The 23323-nt window shown below is 35.7% G+C and overlaps 1 protein-coding gene and 1 pseudogene across 1 annotated transcript; one reads left to right on the plus strand and one right to left on the minus strand.

The window, feature by feature from the left end:
- Positions 1-233: 233 nt before the first annotated feature.
- LOC121254795 lies at positions 234-8434 on the minus strand (annotated as a pseudogene).
- Positions 8435-16902: 8468 nt separating this feature from the next.
- Positions 16903-18649, plus strand: LOC121256294 (membrane-associated kinase regulator 5-like). The gene is made up of 3 exons (XM_041157039.1): positions 16903-18021; positions 18132-18197; positions 18293-18649. Exons 1-3 carry the CDS (start codon positions 17076-17078, stop codon positions 18352-18354), a joined length of 1074 nt encoding a protein of 357 aa, XP_041012973.1. The 5' UTR covers positions 16903-17075; the 3' UTR covers positions 18355-18649.
- Positions 18650-23323: the final 4674 nt, after the last annotated feature.

The following is a 23323-nucleotide window of genomic DNA, read 5'->3' on the forward strand; positions in this document are numbered from 1 at the left end:
ATGACATAGTTAAGATGTGCTTCATGAAGAGGACAAAGCATATGTACCAAAACAAATGCATTAATTTATGTACCCTATGAATCAACAATCGTTAAATGGGGGAAGATTTCTTATTGGCCATTGTTCCTATGGGGATGAAGAAAAAGCTTTATCACCCAAAGAATCGTCCTTGTTAAAGATAGTGCTAAGCTATTTTATTTTTATATTTTTTTTATAAACATGCAACTAGAACATTATATTAAACAATGAAAATTATTTATAACCAGCTCAATATGTCTAGAGGTACACGAAGTAAGATCTAAAACTCACAGACTATCACACTGAATACCCCATCGAGGTAAAACATAAATGGTGGCTCTGTGCAGCAGAGTAATAAAGTAGAAATACCGATTCTGAGGATACCACTCGGATTATGTTTCTAATCCTTCTTCTTGTCTTTTAATGGCATCGAAATTTTGCTCAAAACCTTTGCATCAATCACTGCATACTGCTTGTTGATCTCAGCCATTGTCATCTCGGCAAATGAATCAACCTGGTCCTCATACTTCTCATACAGCACAGGTAGCGTGTGCAGTAATATAAAGCCTGTTTTACAAATGTCAAGTTCTAAACACAAAATATAATTAAAATTCCCCCAATATGATACATTTTAACAAGAAACAACTAAGGGTGATAGAATTCCTTGCATATATAGATCAAGGTCAGGAAGTTGCACCATTTCCCAACAAGTGATAGGATCCACAATCCAGCAACAACCTGATAATAACCAGATTAGCAAAGGGCTTGATTAGACATTATCCGTACAACTGACATTACATGGTAAAAAATGAGTTATCATGTAGCGATACAACTATCCCACATAACTCCACTAAGTACAAGCTTAGGCTCCATTTGGATGGTAAGAGTATTTCAGATTTGTTAATAGTAGTGAAATAGTTTGTAAATAGTAGTAAATTGTTTGTAAATAGTAGTGAACTAGTTTGAGAACAGTTCTTCTAACGCCTCTAAAGAAGGCCCAAACCATATAGCCTATACTCTAAAAAAACAAGTCAATGATACAATTGGAACCCCATTGGAACATTATAAAGAGCAAGAACTCATTCTCAAGCAATGTGGAATCTCATATACCACCTACCCTTATCATTATCATATGGGATATCATAGTTCTATTCCCAAACATACCCTTAATCATGTATCTACAAGTTCTTGAGCACCCTCCCTTTGTCCCACATGAATTGTGGCTTTGTGGTTAGGTCTCAAGAGGGCAACTTGGGGCCTTAGATTAACATGTCTACCTAAGTCGTCGAATAATTGCAGGTAACTAGAGCCGTCGAAAGAGAAGGAGCTATGTCAATATAGATAAAGTACTGAGCTGCAACATGATAGTACGTTACAATCCAGGTGTCCCGAATGGCTTGAGTGCAGTCTTTAATAATGTGTTTATAATCTTCAGCCTCCTCGCCTAGCAAGCTGGTTTTCAAGGGTGAGTTCCACCCAAGGGTTTGTATCATCTTAGTGTTTGTTAGTAAGGGTTTCTTGCATGCAAGCTGTACAAATTGAAACATTTAGCCGATGCTTCCCAATCTTTTTCTTCAAATTTTTCTTCAAAGCATGTCTTAAAAGCCAATATCTTTTTTCTTCTCCCAAAAACAATCACCTAATCATTAGTGGACTCCATTACTTTCACAAAAACTCAAAAATCATAACAGCTTTCACATATTCAAAAGCCAAAAAAATAAACAAAGACTTCTATACACCAAAAACATGTGCCAATAATTTTTCTTTCCAAAGATCCTTTCAATAAGCCCCACCCTAAAAAACACAAGAAAAAAAAAATGCTCTTAAGACTCAGAAGCAGCAATATTGGTCTGGGGAACAAAAACCCCCAGAAACCAAGGTTCAACAGCAAGCATGTAGGGGAGAGACTGACATACCCCTAAAAACGTCTTCAAATTTCTTCCAGATGCAATATCCCGCAATATTGCCAATGCCCGATTAATTTCAATTCTCACTGTGGAAGCAACCTCAAGGACACAATTCTCAGGAAGTCGAACTTCTGGGATGCACGGTGGAGACCTGGTCAACGAACACACTGAATAATAGCCAAATAATATTACCTGTGAGAGGTTAATTTATAGAATAAAGTATCTAAAACCTTACTTTTTAATAAAGGTGGGTAAGTTGAACCAGAAGAAAAGGATTGTCAAAGAGAGTATTAGCATATGGCAGACCAGAGTGACTAGGTGATATTGAAGCAACTCAAATAGAACCCACAATGCAGTGGCACCACCAAGCACAACCGTGGATGTTTGCACAGGACAACATCAGCAGCTGCAAGGAAAAGCTCCATAAGAAATTGATAAAAACAATAGCATTCCCAATACCAGCTTTCGCCAAGGCATAGTTAAGGAATGAACATATATTTTTTTTATAAGTAAAAAAATATACAAACACTACTACGAGCTTTTTGACAAGGATCTTCTCAAATTTATCTTCCTCTTCTTTGGATAAAGCTTTTGAAAAATCTCCTGCTCACTTATCTCACCCAATTTGCTACCTAATTTTTCCCATCTAAATCGGTCTGTGTTTAAAATAGTGATTGAACAGAAAAGAGAGGAAGAAGATGATTCTTCCTTCCTACTTATAAAAAAAGATAGTTCTTCCTTCCTGTCTAATTTTATTATATAGAGATCAAAGTCGACCTAATATTTGTTACATACTGTCCCCCTTATACTTTCCTTACTTTAAATATATTCTATCAATACTTTTCATTAAAGCTTCCAAGTGGTGAACTCAACAGTCAACATAACAAATCCAGAAAACTATATATTTCTTTCATGTAGCCGCAAAGTTTTCCCAGGTTACAAATAATAAAGTTTCGATTTCTCGTTTCCTATCTAAACCAACCAAAACATATTGAAAACATCCACATGAATGCCACAATTCTAGCATCTCTTTACTCATATGTACATTTCTTTGTCTTTCTAGATAATCATAAAATAAAACTTTTCAAGTAATAATATCCTCCAAGGTTTTGGTTTAGTTGAGCATTCAAAAAACGGAAGTATTCCCAATTGACATTTTTTAGGAACTAGTTATGAGCTACGTTTAGATGTTAAGATGAGTTGAGTTGAATTGTAACTAGTAATATTTTGCGGGTCTCATTAAGATGGATTTAACTTTTTAAGTTGAAATATATGTAATAGGTTGAGATGAGTTTAACTTTTTTACGAGAAGTTGAGAAAGTAGTAGGTCCCATCAATAATTGGTTTGAGATGAGTTGAATTTGGTTCAACAATCAAACGCAACCGTCTTTGACACCCAAATTTGAGCGAAACAACAAAAAGAAACAAAGAGGTAATCAAATGTTGTTGGAGGAGAAAAATAGATATTCTATTCTAGAGGAAAGAGATGAAAGACTATTTCTGAAATTTTTCTAACTGAATTACTTCTCAAGTGGCTTATTTTGTGCCAATGTATACATGGGTATTTATAGGCTTGTATATTCACCTAGCATTTACTTTAATACATGAACTTCCCTAGTACATGAACACCCAAGTACATGAATATTCCAAATACATGAATTACTTCTTTCAAGATGAACCTTCACTCTAGTTCATGAATCTACCAAAAGATACAACTCTTCATCTAACATTTACTGAATTAAGTTTATTATTCAACACCCACCTTTAAACTTAATTCTTAGTAACTCCGAGCAACATCCGCAACTTGTTAAAAGTATCATACTTGAGAGGCTTCGTAAAAATATATGCAACTTGATCGTGGGTCTTCATAAATTTGACTTGTACTTCATTGTTAACAATGCATTCTCTAAGAAAATGAAATCTTGTATCAATATGCCAATATGTTTGCTTTTATCATGAAAGACCGGATTTTTCGCCAATGCAAGTGCCACCTTGTTATCAACAAAAATCTCTGTTGCTTCCTCTTGTGGCATGAGTAGCTCCTTCAATAACCTTCTCAGCCAAATTGCATGACAAACACAAGATGTGGCAGCAACATATTCAGCTTCACATGTGGAAAGCATCACAATTGGTTGCTTCTTAGAACTTCAAGCAAATGTCGTATTTCCCAAATAAAACACAAAATCGGTAGTGCTCTTCCGGTCATCCAAGTCTCCGGCCCAATTACAATCACTATATCCCACAAGCTTAAATTCATTAGAAAATAAATGAAGAAAGCTGTAATCAATAGTACCTTTCAGATAACGTAAAATCCTCTTAGCCACTTTGAAATGCATTGTGCTTAATGACTCCATATATTGGCTAACAAATCCAACTCCATAAAGTATATCGGGTCTTGTGCAAGTCAAGTATCTTAAACTTCCAACAAGACTCTTGTACATTGTGGGGTCTACCTTCTCTCCGTCTTCATGCTTGGATAATTTCGCTTCACATTCAACTGGAGTGCTCACGGATTGACAATCTTCCATCTTGAACCTTTTGACAATTTCCCTTGCAAAACCTTCTTAAGAGATAAAAATTCCATCTCCATTTGTTTGATCTTAATGCCAAGGTAATAAGACATGAGACCAAATTCAGTCATTTCAAATTCTCTTGTCATAGCTTTCTTAAATTCTCCAAACATGCATGAATTCCTTCATAAGAAGATGATGAAAGGATACTAGGAATTGATGGTAATTGAGGAAGTGTCATGAGTTCTTGTACATCATTTCCTTGATCTTCATCTTTAGGGAAGGGAAAGAAATCATATCTTTCATTTTCTTGATCACTCCAATCCCACAAACCTTCTTCGTCAAATTTTACATCTCTACTAACGATCATCTTCTTAGTGCTTGGATTATAAAGCTTGTAGCCTTTGGATCTTTGATCATAGCCGATAAAGATGTGCTTCTTGATTTTATCATCAAGCTTAGATATTTCTTGATCAGGCACATGCACATAGCCAATACTTCCAAAAACTCTCAAATGGGAAACACTTGACTTTCTTCCACTCCATGCTTCTTGGGGAGTTGAGTTCTCTACACTTCTTGTAGAACAATGGTTTGATAAGTAAACAGCACAATCAACCGCTTCCGCCCAAAACTCTTGAGGCATCATCTTCGTCTTTAACATACTTCGAGCCATATTGAGAATCGTTCTGTTTTTTCTTTCAACCACCCCGTTTTGTTGAGGTGATGTCGAAACCGTCAAAGCCCGACGAATCTCATGTGCTTCACAAAACTCATTAAATTCATTAGATGTAAACCCACCCCCTCTATCTGATCTCAAAACCTTAGTCTCATAGCCACTTTGCTTTTCAACAAATGTTTTGACTTTTTTAAAAGCACCAAACACTTCAGATTTTTCTTTCAAAAAATATACCCACGTTTTTCTACTAAAGTCATCAATAAAGAGAGGAAGTATCAATTTTTACCAAATGAAGAAGGCTTGATCGATTCACAAACAACGGCTTGAACAAGTTGGAGCGGCTCACTTGCTCTTGTAAATGATTCTTTTGGAAAGCTCTTCCGGAATTGTTTGCCAACAAGACACCCTTCGCAATAGGTGGCAAGCCTATTGCGCCAATAACTTTAATCCACCAAAATTCACATGCCCAAGCCTCAAATGCCAAAACCAAGACGTCTCTTTTAGACAAGCTTTGAGGAACTTAGTCACATCAGTTTGAATATCAAGCAAAAACATCCTGTTGCTTGTCATGGACACTTTAGCAATCAAATTCTTCTTCTCATCTCTTAGAAAAATACTACGATTTTTCATTTCAATTTCATAGTCTTTTTCCAAGAGTTGCCTGAAACTCAAAATGTTGCTTTTCATACTTGGAACATAATAAACATTTGACATAAATTGATGGCTCCCATTTTTTAACCAAATTAGAATCGTACATTTCCCTTTGATGGGAACTTTTGACAAATTTCCGAAAGTGACATTCCCGCTCACCGATTCATCAAGCTCCACGATTTTGCTTTTGTCTCCGCACATATGATTGCTTGCAGCATTATCAAGATACCACAAATTCGATTTGCTAGGTTCTTTTCCTTTGTAGGCTAGTAGCAAAATGGGCTCCACTTTCTCATTTTTAATGTGATTCGCCTTCTCTTCAACATTGCTAGGAGAACTCTAGCACTCCGAAGCATAGTGGCCATACTTTTGACAATTGTAGCATTTGATTTTGGACTTGTCATATTGTCGTCCATTCTGCCTTGAGTAATTTCCTCTGCCACGACCTCTTGAGGATTGACGTCTCTCTTTATGGTTGGCGTTTTGATTGTTTTGTCCGCCTCTTCCTCGTCCACTTCTTCCTCTTCCTTGTCCATGTCCACGTCGTCTTCCTCATTGACTTTTATCATGCTCTCCCTCCTTCTCTTTTATAGAGAGCCTTGTGGCGAGAACCTACTCAATAGGTTCTTCCTTCTTCTTCTTGAGTCTCTCTTCATGGGCTTGAAGAGATCCCATGAGTTGATCAACTGTCATCGTCTCCAAGTCTTTCGACTCTTCGATAACCACAACAATATAATCGAACTTCAAATGCAATGAGCGAAGAATCTTCTCAACCATCTGGACATCCTCAAACTTTTCTCCATATCTCCTCATTTGATTCACAATGGCCAACAATTTTGAAAAATAATCCTCAATCGTCTTAGATTCCTGCATACGAAGGACTTCAAACTCACTTCTTAGCGTTTGGAGCCACACCTTCTTCACTTTATCAACTCCTTGATAGGAGTTTTGTAAGATCTCCCATGCTTGCTTGGAAGTAGTGGCATTGGCCACTTTCTCGAACATTGCTTCATCCAAATATTGATGGATGAGTGTGAGAGCTTGTTGGTCCTTCTTCCACAGCCTTTGCAGAGCTTCCTTTTGATTAAGACTCATCGAAGCTTCATCTCTAGCCTCTTCATAGCCTTCCTCTACGATCTCCCATGCATCTTGAGATCCAAGCAAAGCCTTCATTCGAATGCACCAATTCTCATAATTTTCCTTTGTCAAATAGGGAAATTGAAATGGAAACAACGAGTTGGCCATCTTCAAGATCTAGAAAATTGTAGCTCTGATACCAGTTTGTTGGAGGAGAAAAACAGATATTCTATTCTAGAGGAAAGAGAGGAGAGACTATTTCTAAAATTTCTTTAACTGAATTACTTCTCAAGTGGCTTACTTTGCACCAATGTATACATGGATATTTATAGGCTTGTAGATTCACCTAACATTTACTCTAATACATGAACTTCCCTAGTACATGAAAACCCAAGTACATGAATATCCCAAATACATGAATTACTTCTTTCAAGATGAACCTTCACTCTAGTTCATGAATCTACCAAAAGACACAACTCTTCATCTATCATTTACTAAATTAAGTTTATTATTTAACAAATGTATCATCGGAAAAAGGCATCAAAGTAATGGTGCGAATATCTGCAAATACGAACTGATTGCTTTATTTTTCATTACACGCAATAGGTGCGTGAAAGTACAAATAATCGTGCAGAACAAACGGTGAAAAATCTGAAGCATTATATATATAAGCAAGTAATACACCTTAGAATTCTAATAAAAAAGGAAAAATATAATAACTTTGAAAAGCTGGTTCATGTTCACAAGCAAGTATAATATACTGATCTGAATTGCATAAAAAATGCTCTTTACGTCGGACAACTAATTACAAGTTAAGGAAAAAACAAAACAAAACCCAAATTTAGTTCCTCTTCTCTTTTGCCGCCTTTACTCGTACCAATCAAACAAATCACAGATGTGTGTGTGTGTGTGTGTGTGTGTCTCCCTGTTTGATCGCTGAGAATACATGGAATCTGGCGAAGGAACCTTTTTTTTTCTTTTTTTTTTTTTTTTTAACGTCAACTAAAACATATTCATTTGCGGTAAATTCAAAACTGAAAAAACCAAAAAAGCAAGAATCGTACTAATTTCAATAAAATGAAGCACTTTGTTGACTCAAATTCCTAAAGTCCAGAAATTTCTTCTTTTTTTTTTTTTTTTTTTCCTAAATCAATTTTCAACATTTTCTCATCAAGCACAAAATGACGTGACAGAGAGGTAGAGGGAATGGAAGGTACATTTTCCACCACTAAGTACTTTGTGGACGGGCTGTTCACGGCCGAAGAGCCTGAAAATCTTGGATTTGGATGCTTCGAAGGGAGCTGTCATCGGAATCAGAATCAGAGGAAGACAACAAGTCATTGTCGTGACGGGCGATCTTCTCCAACAGTGATTCCGGTTCGCCTGCATGATCTTCCATTGATCTCCGTCACGGTCACACTAATCACAGAGAGGAAATATGGGCATGCAGCTTATAGGCGTGGAGGAGACAAAAGGGTGAGGTTCGGGGGATGAGAGAGCGCTTTGGTTTTCGTAGTCAGTGTACGTAACGGAAATTGAAGAAAGAGCACCACGTGTCTGTACTGGAGCAAGATTGAGAGGGAAAAATCTAATTTCACCAGAAACTTCATAGTTTTATTGGAGGCAACTGTTGTCGCCAGTGGACATGGTGTTATCAGACATGTGTTGCATGGCTCGAGGCATACCGGGCGTTGGACAATATGGGCGGGCGGGCGGGCAGCGTATTGGGAGATGGGCAGCCTTGGGAGGCTATAGCCCAGAGGAGACAGAGCAGTCCACTCTGAGCGGTACGATTTGGGCCCTCTGGCCCATCAATATTAACGTTTTCTTACGTCCACAATTACTAGTGGCCCAAATAAAAAGATGTTTGTTAACATCTTGTGTCGCTGACTTGCCGTTAGTAATGATCTCTATTACGTCGAATTAATATTTTTTAGAGTTTTTTTTTTTTGTGAAATTTAAATCTTAAAAATAAGGTTGAAAAAAATTAAAATGGCCATCTAACATTCATTATTAATTCATTATACAATATTAAATGATTAATAAATGTTAATAGTCTGATCTATTTCAAAGGTTTATCACTCGATCTTTTACTCAAAAGTTCTTCCCATTCGGCCAATAACCCTAAACAATCTTATTCTTATATTATAGGTCTTCAATCTCGGACAAAAAGACAAAAAAAAGTCTAAAGATGGGAGGAAGTCTACCCTATCCGTATGTGTGTATGTGTATTTATATATATGTGCAGCTTATACTAGTTATAGCATGCAGTAGTAGTTTATGCAAATACTATATATGTATATATATATATATATATATATAAAATGCTCACATGCTTAATTCTCATCATGATCATCATCATCACAATGGATTAATCTGGTTGAAATCCAAGGGTATCAGTAGATCAGTTAGTAAACTCGATCTGTGTTGGGAAAATTTTGATTGGATTTGGATATAATTTTGTTTTAAGCCCCATGATCCACGTACAATAGCTCTATGTATCCTAAACTTTAAGATTAATGTCTATTTCAGCCTATTAACATATTAATTTGTAACCCATAATCAAATCTCCTTATAATATATTCCTCATAATAAAGGAAAATAAAAACGATATATTTATATATATATATATATATATATATATATATATATATATATTACTCATTGCTCGTGATCAGTTTGGAGCATTAATTGGTTTGAGGTACTTGAGTATTTCTGAATCAATTTATAGTGGAAGCTTCTCTAGAACAACAGTAAAAGGCCCCATTTTTATTCATTGATCATGTACTATTAATGCAAGGTTGGTGATCATTATACCACTTCCGTCCTGCGCAATTAATCTTATATTAATCGCTAATATATAATATGATTCCAAACATAAATGTCCCACCATTTCATAAATTTCTTGGAGGAATAATTTCGATGACCAACCAGTACTTGTGCATTTTTTTCAAGCCAAAGCCAACAACCAAAGCCAAAAGAAACACAAAAAGGTCATAGTATGTATAGGCTCTCGAGTAGAAAAGGAATTTAGATCATGCATGGGCCCCGACTATTTTGATCCACATGATCAGTATATTAGTTGGTTACAGGATCTCAACTTTGTGAGTATCACCTTGTGTCTCCCAATCGATATTGATCATATATATATATATATATATATACACATGAAATAAATGTGGTCATAAAATCATATTATAATGTATAATATGATTGTCGATCGTTCACTAAGATAAATGTATTTACTCAAGTCGGCTAACTAATCATGTTTTTTTTCTGCCGACCAATTTGAAATAAAAAGTCAGCCAATTAAAGCAGGAAATCGAAGGCAGCTAAGCTAGCTAGCAAGCAGCATATATCGTGCAAGCCATAAACCTTTGTTCTTTCCATACTTATAATATATTTATTTTAATGAAAAGAGAGAACCAAACATTAATATTGTGGTGATCACGTGACCTCGATGGGAGCAGTGAGATGGCTGATGCATGGCTTGGATACCTGAAAGCTAGAATCTTGTCGTCTTCAAAGGAAGAGTACTGAAGTAGTGCAGGACCACATGCAAAGTACGTGGAGGAAATAGCTTATACTAAGTTACATACATGAGCTAGATCAACATCAAACACTTGACATGGCTTCAATTTCAAGACAGTACTGAAAGGATTGCAGTTTTGGGCCACACTGCGAAGAGTGATGATGATCAACAACGTTATGGAAGTCAACTTTGTAAATTGTACATTAGTATACAACTACAACCATTCATTATATCGTCTGAGAGAAGAGATAGGAACTCATATCTTAGCATTGACCTGAATACTTATATGCAGTGCCTACTAGATTTTGGTAATATTTTTTCTCGGATAAAAGATAAAAGCCAGAGAGAAGACTAGAGGTTGATATCCTCCTTTGTGGGTGTATGGCCATAATATAATATAGTATTCTATATTCGGTTAGAGAACACGTCAAAAGAGGAGCCTTGGGGCGCGGGGACTTCCACAATGCAAATTTGTGCCATATTTTTATCCAAACTCCACCAAAATTTAACTGATAGAAGTCGCTGGACGTGAATAATAAGCACGAGTCTCATTCTTTTTACTAAAACGCCCATGAAAATTGAGACTTACAATTTTTCATCCCGCTAAAACATATTGGAGATAGAGACTCTCACACCGCATAACTAACTCTCACTACTTATTGTAATTGGGTTATGGAGCTTGGTTTTGAGTTGAAAAGAGATCAAGTCGAGAGTTCGCTCGACTTTCGCTCGACAATGCACTTGAGCAAAACTTAGACAGAGAGTTTGCTCGAAGTGTACTCGACAGTTGGATCAAGCGAAGATCAAGCAGAAATTTCACTCGAAGTGCGCTCAATAGTTGGCTCGAGCAAAACTCAGACAGAGAATTCACTCGAGACTGACTCAAAGGTTGACTCGAGCGAATGTTGGACATATTGGTCGCTTGAGGCACACTTGACACTCTGGCAGAGTGAATAACTTTGTTATGCTACCTTTGGATTTTCTACCATTGTGCACTATATATATGTTATGTTTTATGTTCAAAGTACGTAAGATTGAATAGAGTAAAACGGCATAAACAAAGAGAGGTGTTGTGAGCATTCTTGAGAGAGAAAGAAGCCCTAGAGAGAGAGAGAGAGAGAGTTGAGATTATGAGTAGAGGGAAGCTCTTGTAACTCACTATGTGTTTGTAATCTCTTATGGAAAAAATCTCCTGCAGCTCTATGGATATAACCATGTTGCCAAACCACATAAATCTTATGTCGTGTGATTGATTCCTATGTTTTCGCATTTATTTAACTATCTTTCTCATTATCGTTGTTTGTGGGTGTAGTATTTTCACAACTGGTATCGAGAAGTTCGATGACACATATTTTGGATACTAGAGGATGCATATCAATAATTATCTCTATGGGAAAAAACTCCACATTCCTCTGTTAGGAAAGAAGATAAAAACATGGACGATATTGATTGGAATCTGTTGGATCGACAGGTTCTAGGGGTTATACAACGGATCTCATAGCGGCTTTGTTAGGTGTGTATGAAAAGCTGTTTACGAATAACAAGTTTCATTTGATGAAGAAACTGTTCAATCAAAGAATGGCAGAAGGTACGTCTGTGGCCCAACATTTGAATACTTTTAATATGATAACAAATCAATTTTAATATGATTTTAGATTGAGTTTGATGATAAAATTAGAACATTTATTTTGATGGCATCTTTGCCAAATAGTTGGGAGATTATGAGAATGTTGGTGAGTAATTTTGCTGATAAGATGAAATTGAATTACGATGATGTTCGTGATACAATTCTTATTGAGGAGGTACATAAGAAAGACTATAAGGAGTTTTTTGGTACAAGTTTGGCCTTGAGTGTTGACGATCGGGGCAGGGGACATGAAAATTCCAGGAACATGGGCATAAGCAAGTCAAGATCCTGGCAGCAAATAACTTGTTGAAATTGTGGTAAGCCGAACCCCATCAAAAAAGACTGTCGGAATAAAAAAAAAAGTATTATGAATGATGCTATAAATACAGTGGCTAAAGAGATATAGGATGCTTTATTTCTTGTAGTGCACAATCCAGTTGATGATTGAGTATTAGATTCAGGAGCTTCGTTTCATAGCATCTCACATCGAAAGATTATGCAGAACTATGTTGCTTGCGATTTTAGGAAGATGCACATAGATAATGGATAGACATTGGATGTAGTGGGAGTAGGCGATGCGTGTATTGTACTCTCAAATAGGAGCGTGTAGACTTTTCAGCAAGCAAGACAAATTCCAGATTTGAAGCAAAGTCTAATCTTTGTATGACCGCTTAACGACAATGATACATCATAGAGCCTATTGTTGACGTCCCTTTCTCTAATCTGGGCGATTCATCCCACATCGTTGCTAACACGTTATGTCTTTAGTTGACGTCCCTTTCTCTGATTTGGGTGAAGCAGATACTACACAACAGATGGGCACGTCGACTGAAGACAAAATATGTTAGAGATTGAAGTCGTGCTTGACTTCATTTCGTCTTCTGCCTTGAAGACGGGTGCTATGAGCTGCAGAAGTGATAGAACTTGTGCTGGAAACAATGATTGGTATGTGGTGAACTAGTTTTTAAGTGGGAGATTGTTGGATTATGGAGCTTGGTTTTGAGCAGAGAAGTAAAGTTTTGAATTTCGTTCTGGTGACCGTTTCGGTTGAGGCACTAGAATAAAATATTTTGGTACCAGTACATTTCAGTGTACCGTTTTGGGATAGACATTTTATGGATAAATTATATATAAAACTATATTCTAAAATAAAATCAATACAAGTCTTAAAATCATACATACCTAATAAACTTAAGCATGTGTCCTCGTGAGTAAAAAATCACAAGATCTATATATATATATATATATATATATATTATCAAGACGTTGATCTATAAAGTTTTTAATTCTAGTTCAAAAATAATGAAATGACCTATTTCTTTCCTTTTTTTGTATTTTTCAAATAAACAATCAACTTGACGTTTCTATCTCTTCACTTTTATAAAATGTGTTGAAATATTTTGTAGGATATTGGGTCCACTTGGCTGCCATACAACCCTGATCTAAATAAATTAGTATTCCAGCTAATAATCTAAAACCTGCAGTGACGTTAAAGGGGATTTGTGACTGCAAGACTGCGACTCACGATTCACAATGTGGTAACAAGCAACACGAGGGAGCTATGACGTTGTGGAACTGGTGTCGTTGCGTAGGCGCCGGTCGTCGGTCACTAGAGATCGGTGAAGGGGGAGAAATCATAAAACCTAGGGCTTTTTACTTTTTGAGGCTTGAGTTCGAAAGGAGAGGAGGGAGAAATTAGAAAATAAATAAGGGGAAATAAGAAAATAGAATAAATTATGTAAATGTTATGGGATTCAAGATAATGACAAGAAAACCATGAGCTGTTAAATTTCAGATCCAAATTGTCATTCCGGCCGGAATGACCCGAAACTCACCGGAACAACCAGAATTGAATCCAGTACTAAATATCCAACCACACCATTTCGGAACGGAACAGTTTTCAAAACTTTGCTAAGAAGATGTCAAGCCAAGAGTTCGCTGGAGTATCACTTGATAAGCACTTGAACAAAGTTCAAATAGAAAGTTCACTCGAGATACGCTTGACAGTTGACTCAAGCGAAAATTAGTTAGAGAGTTCGTTTGAGGCTCACTCGATAGTTGACTCGAGCGAATATTAGACAGATTGTTCACTCAAGGCGCTCTCGACACTTCGCCTTAGGCTTTTCTGACACTATGCACTATATATATGTTATGTTTTATGTTCAAAGTATGTAAGATTGAACATAATGCAACGGCAAAAACAGAGAAAGGTGTCCTGTGAGCATTCTTGAGAGAGAAAGAAGCGCTAGAGAGAGAGAGAGAGAGTTGAGATTGTAAGTAGATAGAAGCTCTTGTAATTCACTGTGTGTTTGTAATCTCTTCTTAATAAAATTTCTTGCAACTCTGTGAACGTAGACACGTTGCCGAATCATGTAAATCTTATATCGTGTGATTGATTATGTGTTTCTGCATTTATTTTACTGTCTATCTCATTATCCTTGTTTGTGGGTGTGGTGTTTCACAACACTTTGTTAGTGACTTCAATATTAAGGTTCAAAAACTAGGGATTTTTACCCTTTAAACTTTCCCAGGTTCACCAAAGCAGCTAGGCCGTGAAAAAAAAAAAACCTAGATGCCTTCCCAAAGCTCTTTCTTTGTGCACCATTCAAAAGTAGCTAGGGCTAAGACGAAGGAAACCCAGTTCACGAGTCAAACCTTTTATGGGAAAAGAGTTTGGACCAGTTTGCCCTAGCTAGCCTGAGCCTGCCCTCCCTCCAAAAGACGAAGACTTGGACCACTTCAAAGGTAAGACTTAAGGAGGGTCCCTGAGCAGAACATGCGTGCCCCGTCGGCACCAATTACTTGCCTTGTAAAGGACCCAGTTTTCTGACTCAGCAGATCTTTTAATATTTGAGGCTCTGCTAAAAGTAAAGTAGATTAGCTTACTTGCATGGCTTTGCTCTTCTCTCTCTTTTTGGCCTTTTTCTCTTTTAGTTTTTCTTCATCTCCAGCACCTTTTGGAAGTTTCTCGTCACCATCCCTCTGTCCTTTGTAAGAACTATTTTAATAGTTAACCCTTAATAAATTTCTAACAACTTTATCCTACAAATGTGAAATTGTTTTTCCAATTCTTAGGAGACATTCTAAGTTCTAACTTGCCCAACACGTAGTTACTTTAAACGACTTGTGTCAAAATTGTTATCATGATTTTCTTTTTTTATATATATATATAGTTTGAGCATAGACTTTTAATTCTTTATGATCCTTGTAACTTTGTACATACCTATAGTGGAATTCTAGAAGTTGGAACGGTGGCATGACTAACAGTATAATTTATTATTATTATTATTATTATTATTGACAATTCTACTCTCAAATTCCTCATGACTTGATTTGGGATATTAGAAGCAATGAATGCTATGTTGTTTTCTGTCTGTCCATGCTCAGCTACGGGCTCACACATTCCTTCAAATAAGTCTAGTACTTGCTTAATTGGCTTATATGCACGAGAGAGAGGAGAGAGAGACAACTATTTCTCAGGTGCCGTCTTTCGTGCCTCTTGGACTTCCATATATTGTGAACTTGAATTAATATGTGAATTGAGGAAGGAAGAAAGGAAGAAACGCACTTTGGATTGACTTTGAAAATGAAGTCTACTTGGCCATTAGGAGTGGGCAATACGGCCCACACCCTGCTACAATTTGTTAAAAATTAAAAGTTGTATTCAAGTTATTGGATTGCCTTAACTTTCTAAACTAATTTTTATATAAGAGTTTAAGGTTATATAATAGTCATACTAATTAAACAATATAAGATTTACTATTAAATCTAAAATACAATTCTAATGGGTTGAAATTTTTTTTTTATATTTATAAATTTTAATTTATAATTTAAATTATATTATAATTTAGATAAAAAAAGGTATTTTTGAATCCAAAAATAATTTTTAGATCTAATGGCTCAAGGATAAGTATTGACCTGGATGGAGCGAATGAGATTTTCGAGTCAATATGGTCCGCATCCACGATATTGGGCATTTTGCGTTACCAGTCTCATGTACATGAGAATTGGTCAAACTAAGGCCCAGTCTTGATTACGTTGTTTGTTGATAATAAATTGACTTGGAAAAAACAAGTCAAAGTAGGCCATATTGCTTACCTTAACTCGAACATTCCTCTGTAGCCTTTAAACAAAAATGTTATTAATTTGTTTGGGAAGACATATAAAATAATAGCAAAGAAATATCAGTCATGCTATCCTTGAATTATTGAGTGCCCTTCTTTGTTTAATTAAAAGGTGGGTCTAAAAGAATAATTTTGCTCAATTCCAACTTCCTTTTAGAATCCTTTTCTCTTGGTCAGATGAGAAAGGCTTATATGAGTGAGAAAAGAATATGACAAAGATTTAAAAATTTAAACTCACCAAACCAATTTTATTATGAGAAAAGAACTCACTATTATGAAAGAGAATACCAAAAATAAATAAAAAATTATGAAAATGAATTCACAAATTAACATGAATTAATGTGATTCGTCAGATTATAAAATTATATTTATTAAAATATATATATATATATAATATATCATATAAAATTACACTAGTTCGTAAATTTATTTTTACAAAATTATTTCATAGTTATAACATTTTGGAAAGAAAATATGAAAATCAATTCGACCATAGAAAAAACCCGAAACTACCAAAACATCAGCAAATGCAATTTGGAATTAGGACTGATTTAGTTATTCAAATTATTTCATTTCATCTATGATTATAATTTTATTAAATTCTTACATAAAATATAATAAATAATTTAATTTTTTAAATTTTTAAATAAAAATAATATTAAAAAATAATATTTTATTTAATTTTTAATTTTTATCTCAACTATTCTTACAAAAACGAAGAGATTGAGCTTTTCCAGTTTTCCTCTCCTTTTCACTCATTACACCCTCTCGTATTCTCGTGTTCCGCTCAGGAAAAAAAAGAAAAAACTGAGAACAAAACCCCTTTCACTCGCAAGTCGCAACCCTCTCTCTCTCTCTCTCTCTCTCTTCCTGTGTGTAATCCCCACTATAAAACCCATCAAAGCTCTTAATAAATCACATTCCGTCCATTCCTGAAAGCCTCTGTCCTAGCGATGGAAGCTCTAAACTTCATCAAGTTTTGGAGATCCACCGGCACCTACACCTTTAACGACCATGCATCTCATAATCCTCTTGTGGTAAAAGAGGATGACCTCGAGGAAGAAGAGGAAGACTCTTTCTTCGAATTGGAGATCAGCGTTTCTGATTTTGACAGCCAGAATACCAAAACCAACGACGACCCAGAAATCAACAAAGACAAAGAAAACGTAACCAGGCTCGATTCTGCGAAGCACAACCACAACCCCGCCCAAAACCCCGGCTTGAATTTCTCAGAGCCAACCCTTTCTCTCTTTCCTAATGATCTTATTTCCAGAAGAAAAATCCTCCCAATTGAGCCCAGAGATACCAAGCCTCACTCCCCTATTGCTCTGCTAAAATCAGCTCCCAGATTCCAAGTCCTCCCGTTCAAGAAGCCAAAGTCAAAGTTAATGCCGACACCAAAAACGGGGAAAACGGAGTCCAAAAGCTCTTCCATACACACCCAGAAGCAGAAAAAGCAAGAGAACAATGCTTTCTTCACGGTGAAGCTCAAGGATGAAGAAACTCCAAACAGTTCATTATTCACCAGAGCAAGTAGTTTGAGAAAATCCGAGAGCAAGCTACAAGACCACAAGCTTTCAGAGGACTCGAAAACAGAGCGATTCTCGAAGGAAATTATACAGAAGTACTTGAACCTAGTCAAACCTCTGTACGTCAAGGTCTCGAAAAGATACAGCGAAAAGTTACAGTTCCCGGAAGTCTTACCACCTTCGGCTTCACCGTCTTCGTCTCCGGCGACAATACCGTTTCCTAAGAAGCACTTGAAGAAGAGTAAATCAGCATCGGCTTCGATCGGAGTGACACGGCCAGTAAGTAGGAGAGACGATTCGCTATGGGAGCAGCATGATGGGATTCAAAGTGCCATTCTACATTGCAAGCGATCCTTAAATTCTTCTAGAGGTATTGGGATTCACTTTTAAATGCGTGCAACGAGTCAAAGGTTCAAAATTTCTGTCTTAAATATGTATTCCGTAATTCCAGTTTCCATAATGTTCTTCCCTTTGTTTCAGAATCTTCATTATCGCGTTCTAGTGGCGGCTCGTTACATGAGAAATCAAGGGATTCATTTTCTGAAGGTATAATCCACTCTTTCATTTTCTTTTTAGTGATAAAGTCTTGATTTTCCTCAATGAAGCTCATAGCGTCTGCATTTTCTGTAATTCAACTACAGATTCTTCCCTACTGTCGCGATTTACAAGTAAACCCTCTGACGAGAAATCGGTCGAAAATTGAGTTGGGGAAGGGAACGGAGTTGGCATTTGAGAGAGAAGGCAAGACATGCTCTCTGAAATTGAAAACTACATAGATGAATTAATCTAAGCATGGGACACCCTTCCCTCTGCTTCTGTGTTTTGCTGTAAAAAAGGGGGGAAGAGATGGAGAGAATAGGAAGGATTTTTGTATTGTTTCGTTTTTTGAATGTTTAGGTATTTTAGATATGATGACCAGTGGGTGCTATAGACTGGCTCGCTGTTGTCTGTAAAGTGATGGGCCATTATGAACAGATTGAAAATATTCTGATTTGGCATCTTTTCTGCGTTCGGTGTCTGTTTGTGGCTTTGGAACGCTGCATTCAAGCTTTCTTACATTTCGAATCATATGTGAGATAGCTTTTCAAATCGTTTATATGGTCATTTCGATGCGTTCAGAGACTGAAATGACTAGACAGTTTTTATGCTTTTCTGATCTACTTTTCCTTTCATTTTTGGGGGTAATTTTCTACTTTTTCACGAGAAAATGCTGTCCTTTGTATATAAGACTGGATATTTGGTTAGCAAGCTGTAGCGGGAAAAGATGAACAATGAGGCAAAACAATGGTTTTCAGACACATTGACACACATATAATTTAGCAAGTCAGACTTCAGAGGCCAGTTCAATATATACATTTTGTGAAAGATGAGAAAACAAAGCAGTATATAAGATCCTAGAAATGAACATGGTCCTTGAAAATTATATATTCCTTTTAAAAGGTAGTTTAGAGCAAAAAGAAAAGCAACTTACACTTGCTTTTTGTCAAAATCTGGGTGTATTTAAAGTTTAAACACGAGAAGAAAAGCAAGCATAATGCTTTTTTTTTTTCATTCTCTATATGCAACGTCCAGCAAGCCCTTGTGCAGCTCGAGCGAAAAATGTTCTCTGCTTGCTGCAGCGCTATAAAGTTCGCATATATGCTGGAGCTTATGCTCCCACATGCATATATTTCATAACCATGAGCTTAAATCATTATACACATCCATCAGAATTCAGATGTCTGATATTGTTGTCCAAAATTTTCATCGGACAGCCATAGATACTAAAGATCTAAGTGCCTTTTTATGTATTTTCATGATTTATTTGTATGTTTTTGATTTGAAGTTCAACATGCTCACGTGGTTCCTTACGTAGTATCGTATGCTAATGCCATATCCACATCGTGGAATGTTGAAAAACAAAAATATATATAGTCTGATTCATGATTCACATGCATGCAGTGTCTGAATGAAAATGCCTTTGGTATTAAAGAAAGTAATGAAGCTATCAAAATGTCTCAAAGTACATAATCTATGTTTTACATCATGATACCATCAGCTTCACATTTTCTTTAAGTACTTCAATCATTGCTTTCCGTCGGTTTTTCTTTTTCCTTTCCTTTTAATTTATAATATATCTGACCCAAAACCAATTCAAACGTTTTTTTAATTCTGTTTTATCTCTAGTTTTATAATAATAAGGTTAATACTATACAGCATCCAAATTAGGCCTTCACATGATCCCAACGTAACCTAAAACACGTATTCACTCAGTTTGGATACGAGAAGTATCTCATCTCATCATATTATTATAATTTTTTTAAATTCACATACAAAATATAATAAATAATTTAATTTTTTCAAATTTTAAAATAATAATATTAAAAAGTAATATTATAATAATATTTTATTCAACTTTCAATTTTTATTTCACTCATTGTCGATACCACACCTAAGTCTATTTGGTTAAGAAAATGTTATAAATAGAGCTAGTTTTGAAAGTATACATGCACCACTTTCAACTACGAGCAGGCTAGGAATGGACATTCGCATGTGAAACATCGTGGAAGCAACGGCATTGCTAGGTACTCCTGATTTCGACTATTTCCATGCATCTAATTTTCGCGGAAGATAGCAGGGCAAGCAGCAGCTGAGCTGTGAGCACATGCACAAAGACGAAAACAACAATACTCATATATGGTCACATACACACACAAGTAGTCTAACAGATAATATGAAGTCATTTTCGGCAACTCAAAATTCAAACACTAGTGGTGGATTAAAGAATGAGACGGCTCGATAGGCTGATGAGAATTTTCAAACTGAAAAGAGAGGAAGACATGACTGTTTGTTTGAAGTCATAAATGAAATGAGAAGGAAGGCTGATCTGACGCTGCAGACCAAATAACCAAAATGATATGCACCCTCAAGGAAAAATGCCAAAATGACCAAAACAGTACTGTGACCCATATCCCATTGCGGGACTTGACTGTTCAAACTAATGGCAGACCTGCCCCAGAAAAAAATTAAAAAAAAAAAAATGCCCATTCATGGTGCAGTACCTCATGTTAGACTAATGCATGGTCGTCAATTGATCACCATTTGAGGGATCTCAAATTCACAAGCGTAAGACCACTTCAGAATTAGTGGTGCAGTTGGTTCCATATGGTTAATTATAATAACATGCATGCAGTGTTTATGAGTTATAACTTTTCTTGCTTTCTAATGTACCGTTATTTTTCTTAAAAATATTTTCTGTATTATTTTACTGTGAAATTGAAAATAATATTGGCTGAGAAAAAAAAATACCAAGAAAGTATAATTTTTTAATGAGCTGATGATAAAAGAAAAAAACATATATTATTGTACTTTATCTGAACCGAGAGCCAAATGGATAGGGAAAGCTTTTCTTTTTACCCTTCTTTCTATATGATATCGAAAAGTTCCGCTACATCATTATGGTTGTTAGCTCATGAAGAATAGTGGCCTGTTCTTGTTTTACTAGACATGAGTTTGGGTGCACTACCGGAATGCATATTTTGTACGATATATAGATATATAGGTTTCCATCAAATGTCCTAATTAATCCTCATTCTACTCGATCGTCTTCTTAGAATTCAACAAAGATTTGAACGACAATTCAGCAGATGTTTCTGCTTATTGTCCGTCCAACTTATTGTTTAGTAATTTTCTTTGCCAATATTTTACGTAAACCCAATTCATCACACCTTGTCATCACATGCACCCAACTTCAGCATATTATATATATATATATATATATATATATATATATGTACATATATTGATAGACAATTATGAGCGCTTTTGGTCATGTTGCTTGTACAAACATTTTGTGCTATAGTTTCAAGTGCACCTATGAATCTAGAAAAGAGACAAAAGGTGGGTGGACATTTACCTTACGATCATGTAATCTTGTAGAACTAAATTTTTACTCGTATGATGAAGGGCTCAGAAGGAAATATATAGAACTATGCCCTATAGGGTATAAATTGGTATAAGGACACCAAAAAGGATGGTTCATTGCACCAATTATATATTACATATATAGCTGTTGAAGACCGTGGGAGACTGGGAGATACGAACTTTTTCAGAACATTTGAGAGAGAGAGAGAGAGAGAGAGAGAGAGAGAGAGAGACTACATGCACCAAGGGACAGGGCAAAAACAAAGACCCGACATAATGTTTTCATCCAAGGACCTTAAATTTTCTCTGTTTCCTCAGCCGATTTTAGTGTCTCATTCTGTTCTTAATGTTGCAATAATTCTCGTGGCTCTTATCTGGATCAAAGTCACAGATGATGCATGCTACTTGTTTGGGGCATCTCAAGTGCGCCCATTTTCCAAAATGAGCTTTCCTTTTCTTGGGACAATAACAATCGTAGGAAAACATTATATATGATTGGAATCGATATTAGTTTCTTGCTTAGAGTTCATTGGATCTGTCTTGATCCTTGGGGATGCTATAAAAGAATTTCCACCGGTTGAAATTTGAAGTAAGTTCAACCTTAAAATCTCAACTTCAGCCTAAAAAACTTGTCCGGCTACATGAACGGGAAAACCATGGTATAAATTAAAAAAGAAGAGCAATAGTCAGAGGAAGTTATAGCCACGGGAAGATTGGATTCATGCACCCAATTTCGAATTTGTCAACTATATTATTTATGACATTCACTATGGGAATTGGGGTCTTAACATAATGATAAGTGATCGAAATTATGTCATTGATCAATGGTGTAAGCACCCTTCAGATGTTAAATCTTGTTGATCAGCTTAGAGACTTTCAAGCCGAGAAAATGTGTTTTTGAGTAGAATTAGCCTTCCATTATTGTAATACAAGAAAAATGAGTATTTATGACGAGCTATTTACAATGAAAATGATTATTTCTGACGAAAATAGATTTATTTTGATAGAAAATAGTCATTTGACAAGAAATAACTGGCAGCAAATAAGCAATTTTCTTGTAGTGTGTCTTATGAAAAATATATATTAGATGTATTATTATAAAAACCATAAACCAATATCAACTTTTCATTTACATAATAGAACACATCAAATGGTTTTTTTTTTCAACAGAAATTAATGTTGTCGAGTATGTATATATGATCAAGTAGCTAGAATATTTTAATATTAAAACTATGTAAGGAAAAACATTCCCTAACTAATATATATTAATTTGTAACTCATTATAACTTCGTTTGGTAAAGAGAAGTATATTTCATCAACATCCAAGCTGTGTATAATAACACTCAGAGACAACTTACCAAGAAGAAACTAATTAATCTACAATTGAAAATGTAGTTACAAGTAATTCAATTACAAATTAACTTGTGAAATTATCCCCTCCAATAGAACTCCAATGGCTGAATCATCTCAAATCATACAGATCACTATCCTTGTCTTTTGTGTATGTGATTTGTTACAACTCCATGAGAAAAATCTATTATTGTGAGAGCATGAAAAATCCCTATTTTTGCCGTTTATCTAGTGCTCGTGTTACTGATGAGTGCTCTAATGAATAGGTCAATAACAAGTGAGAAAAAAAGGTTTTATGTAGGTCTAGGGTTGAAATATATCATAATTTTCGCTACTCAACTTAAGGTCTTAACAGAGATCTGGCTGAAATGTTTTAATTATATATAGAGAAATGATATTTAGCATTCGCACACCATACA

Source organism: Juglans microcarpa x Juglans regia, chromosome 3D (genome assembly GCF_004785595.1).
Source record: "Juglans microcarpa x Juglans regia isolate MS1-56 chromosome 3D, Jm3101_v1.0, whole genome shotgun sequence".
Classification (NCBI taxonomy): domain Eukaryota; kingdom Viridiplantae; phylum Streptophyta; class Magnoliopsida; order Fagales; family Juglandaceae; genus Juglans; species Juglans microcarpa x Juglans regia.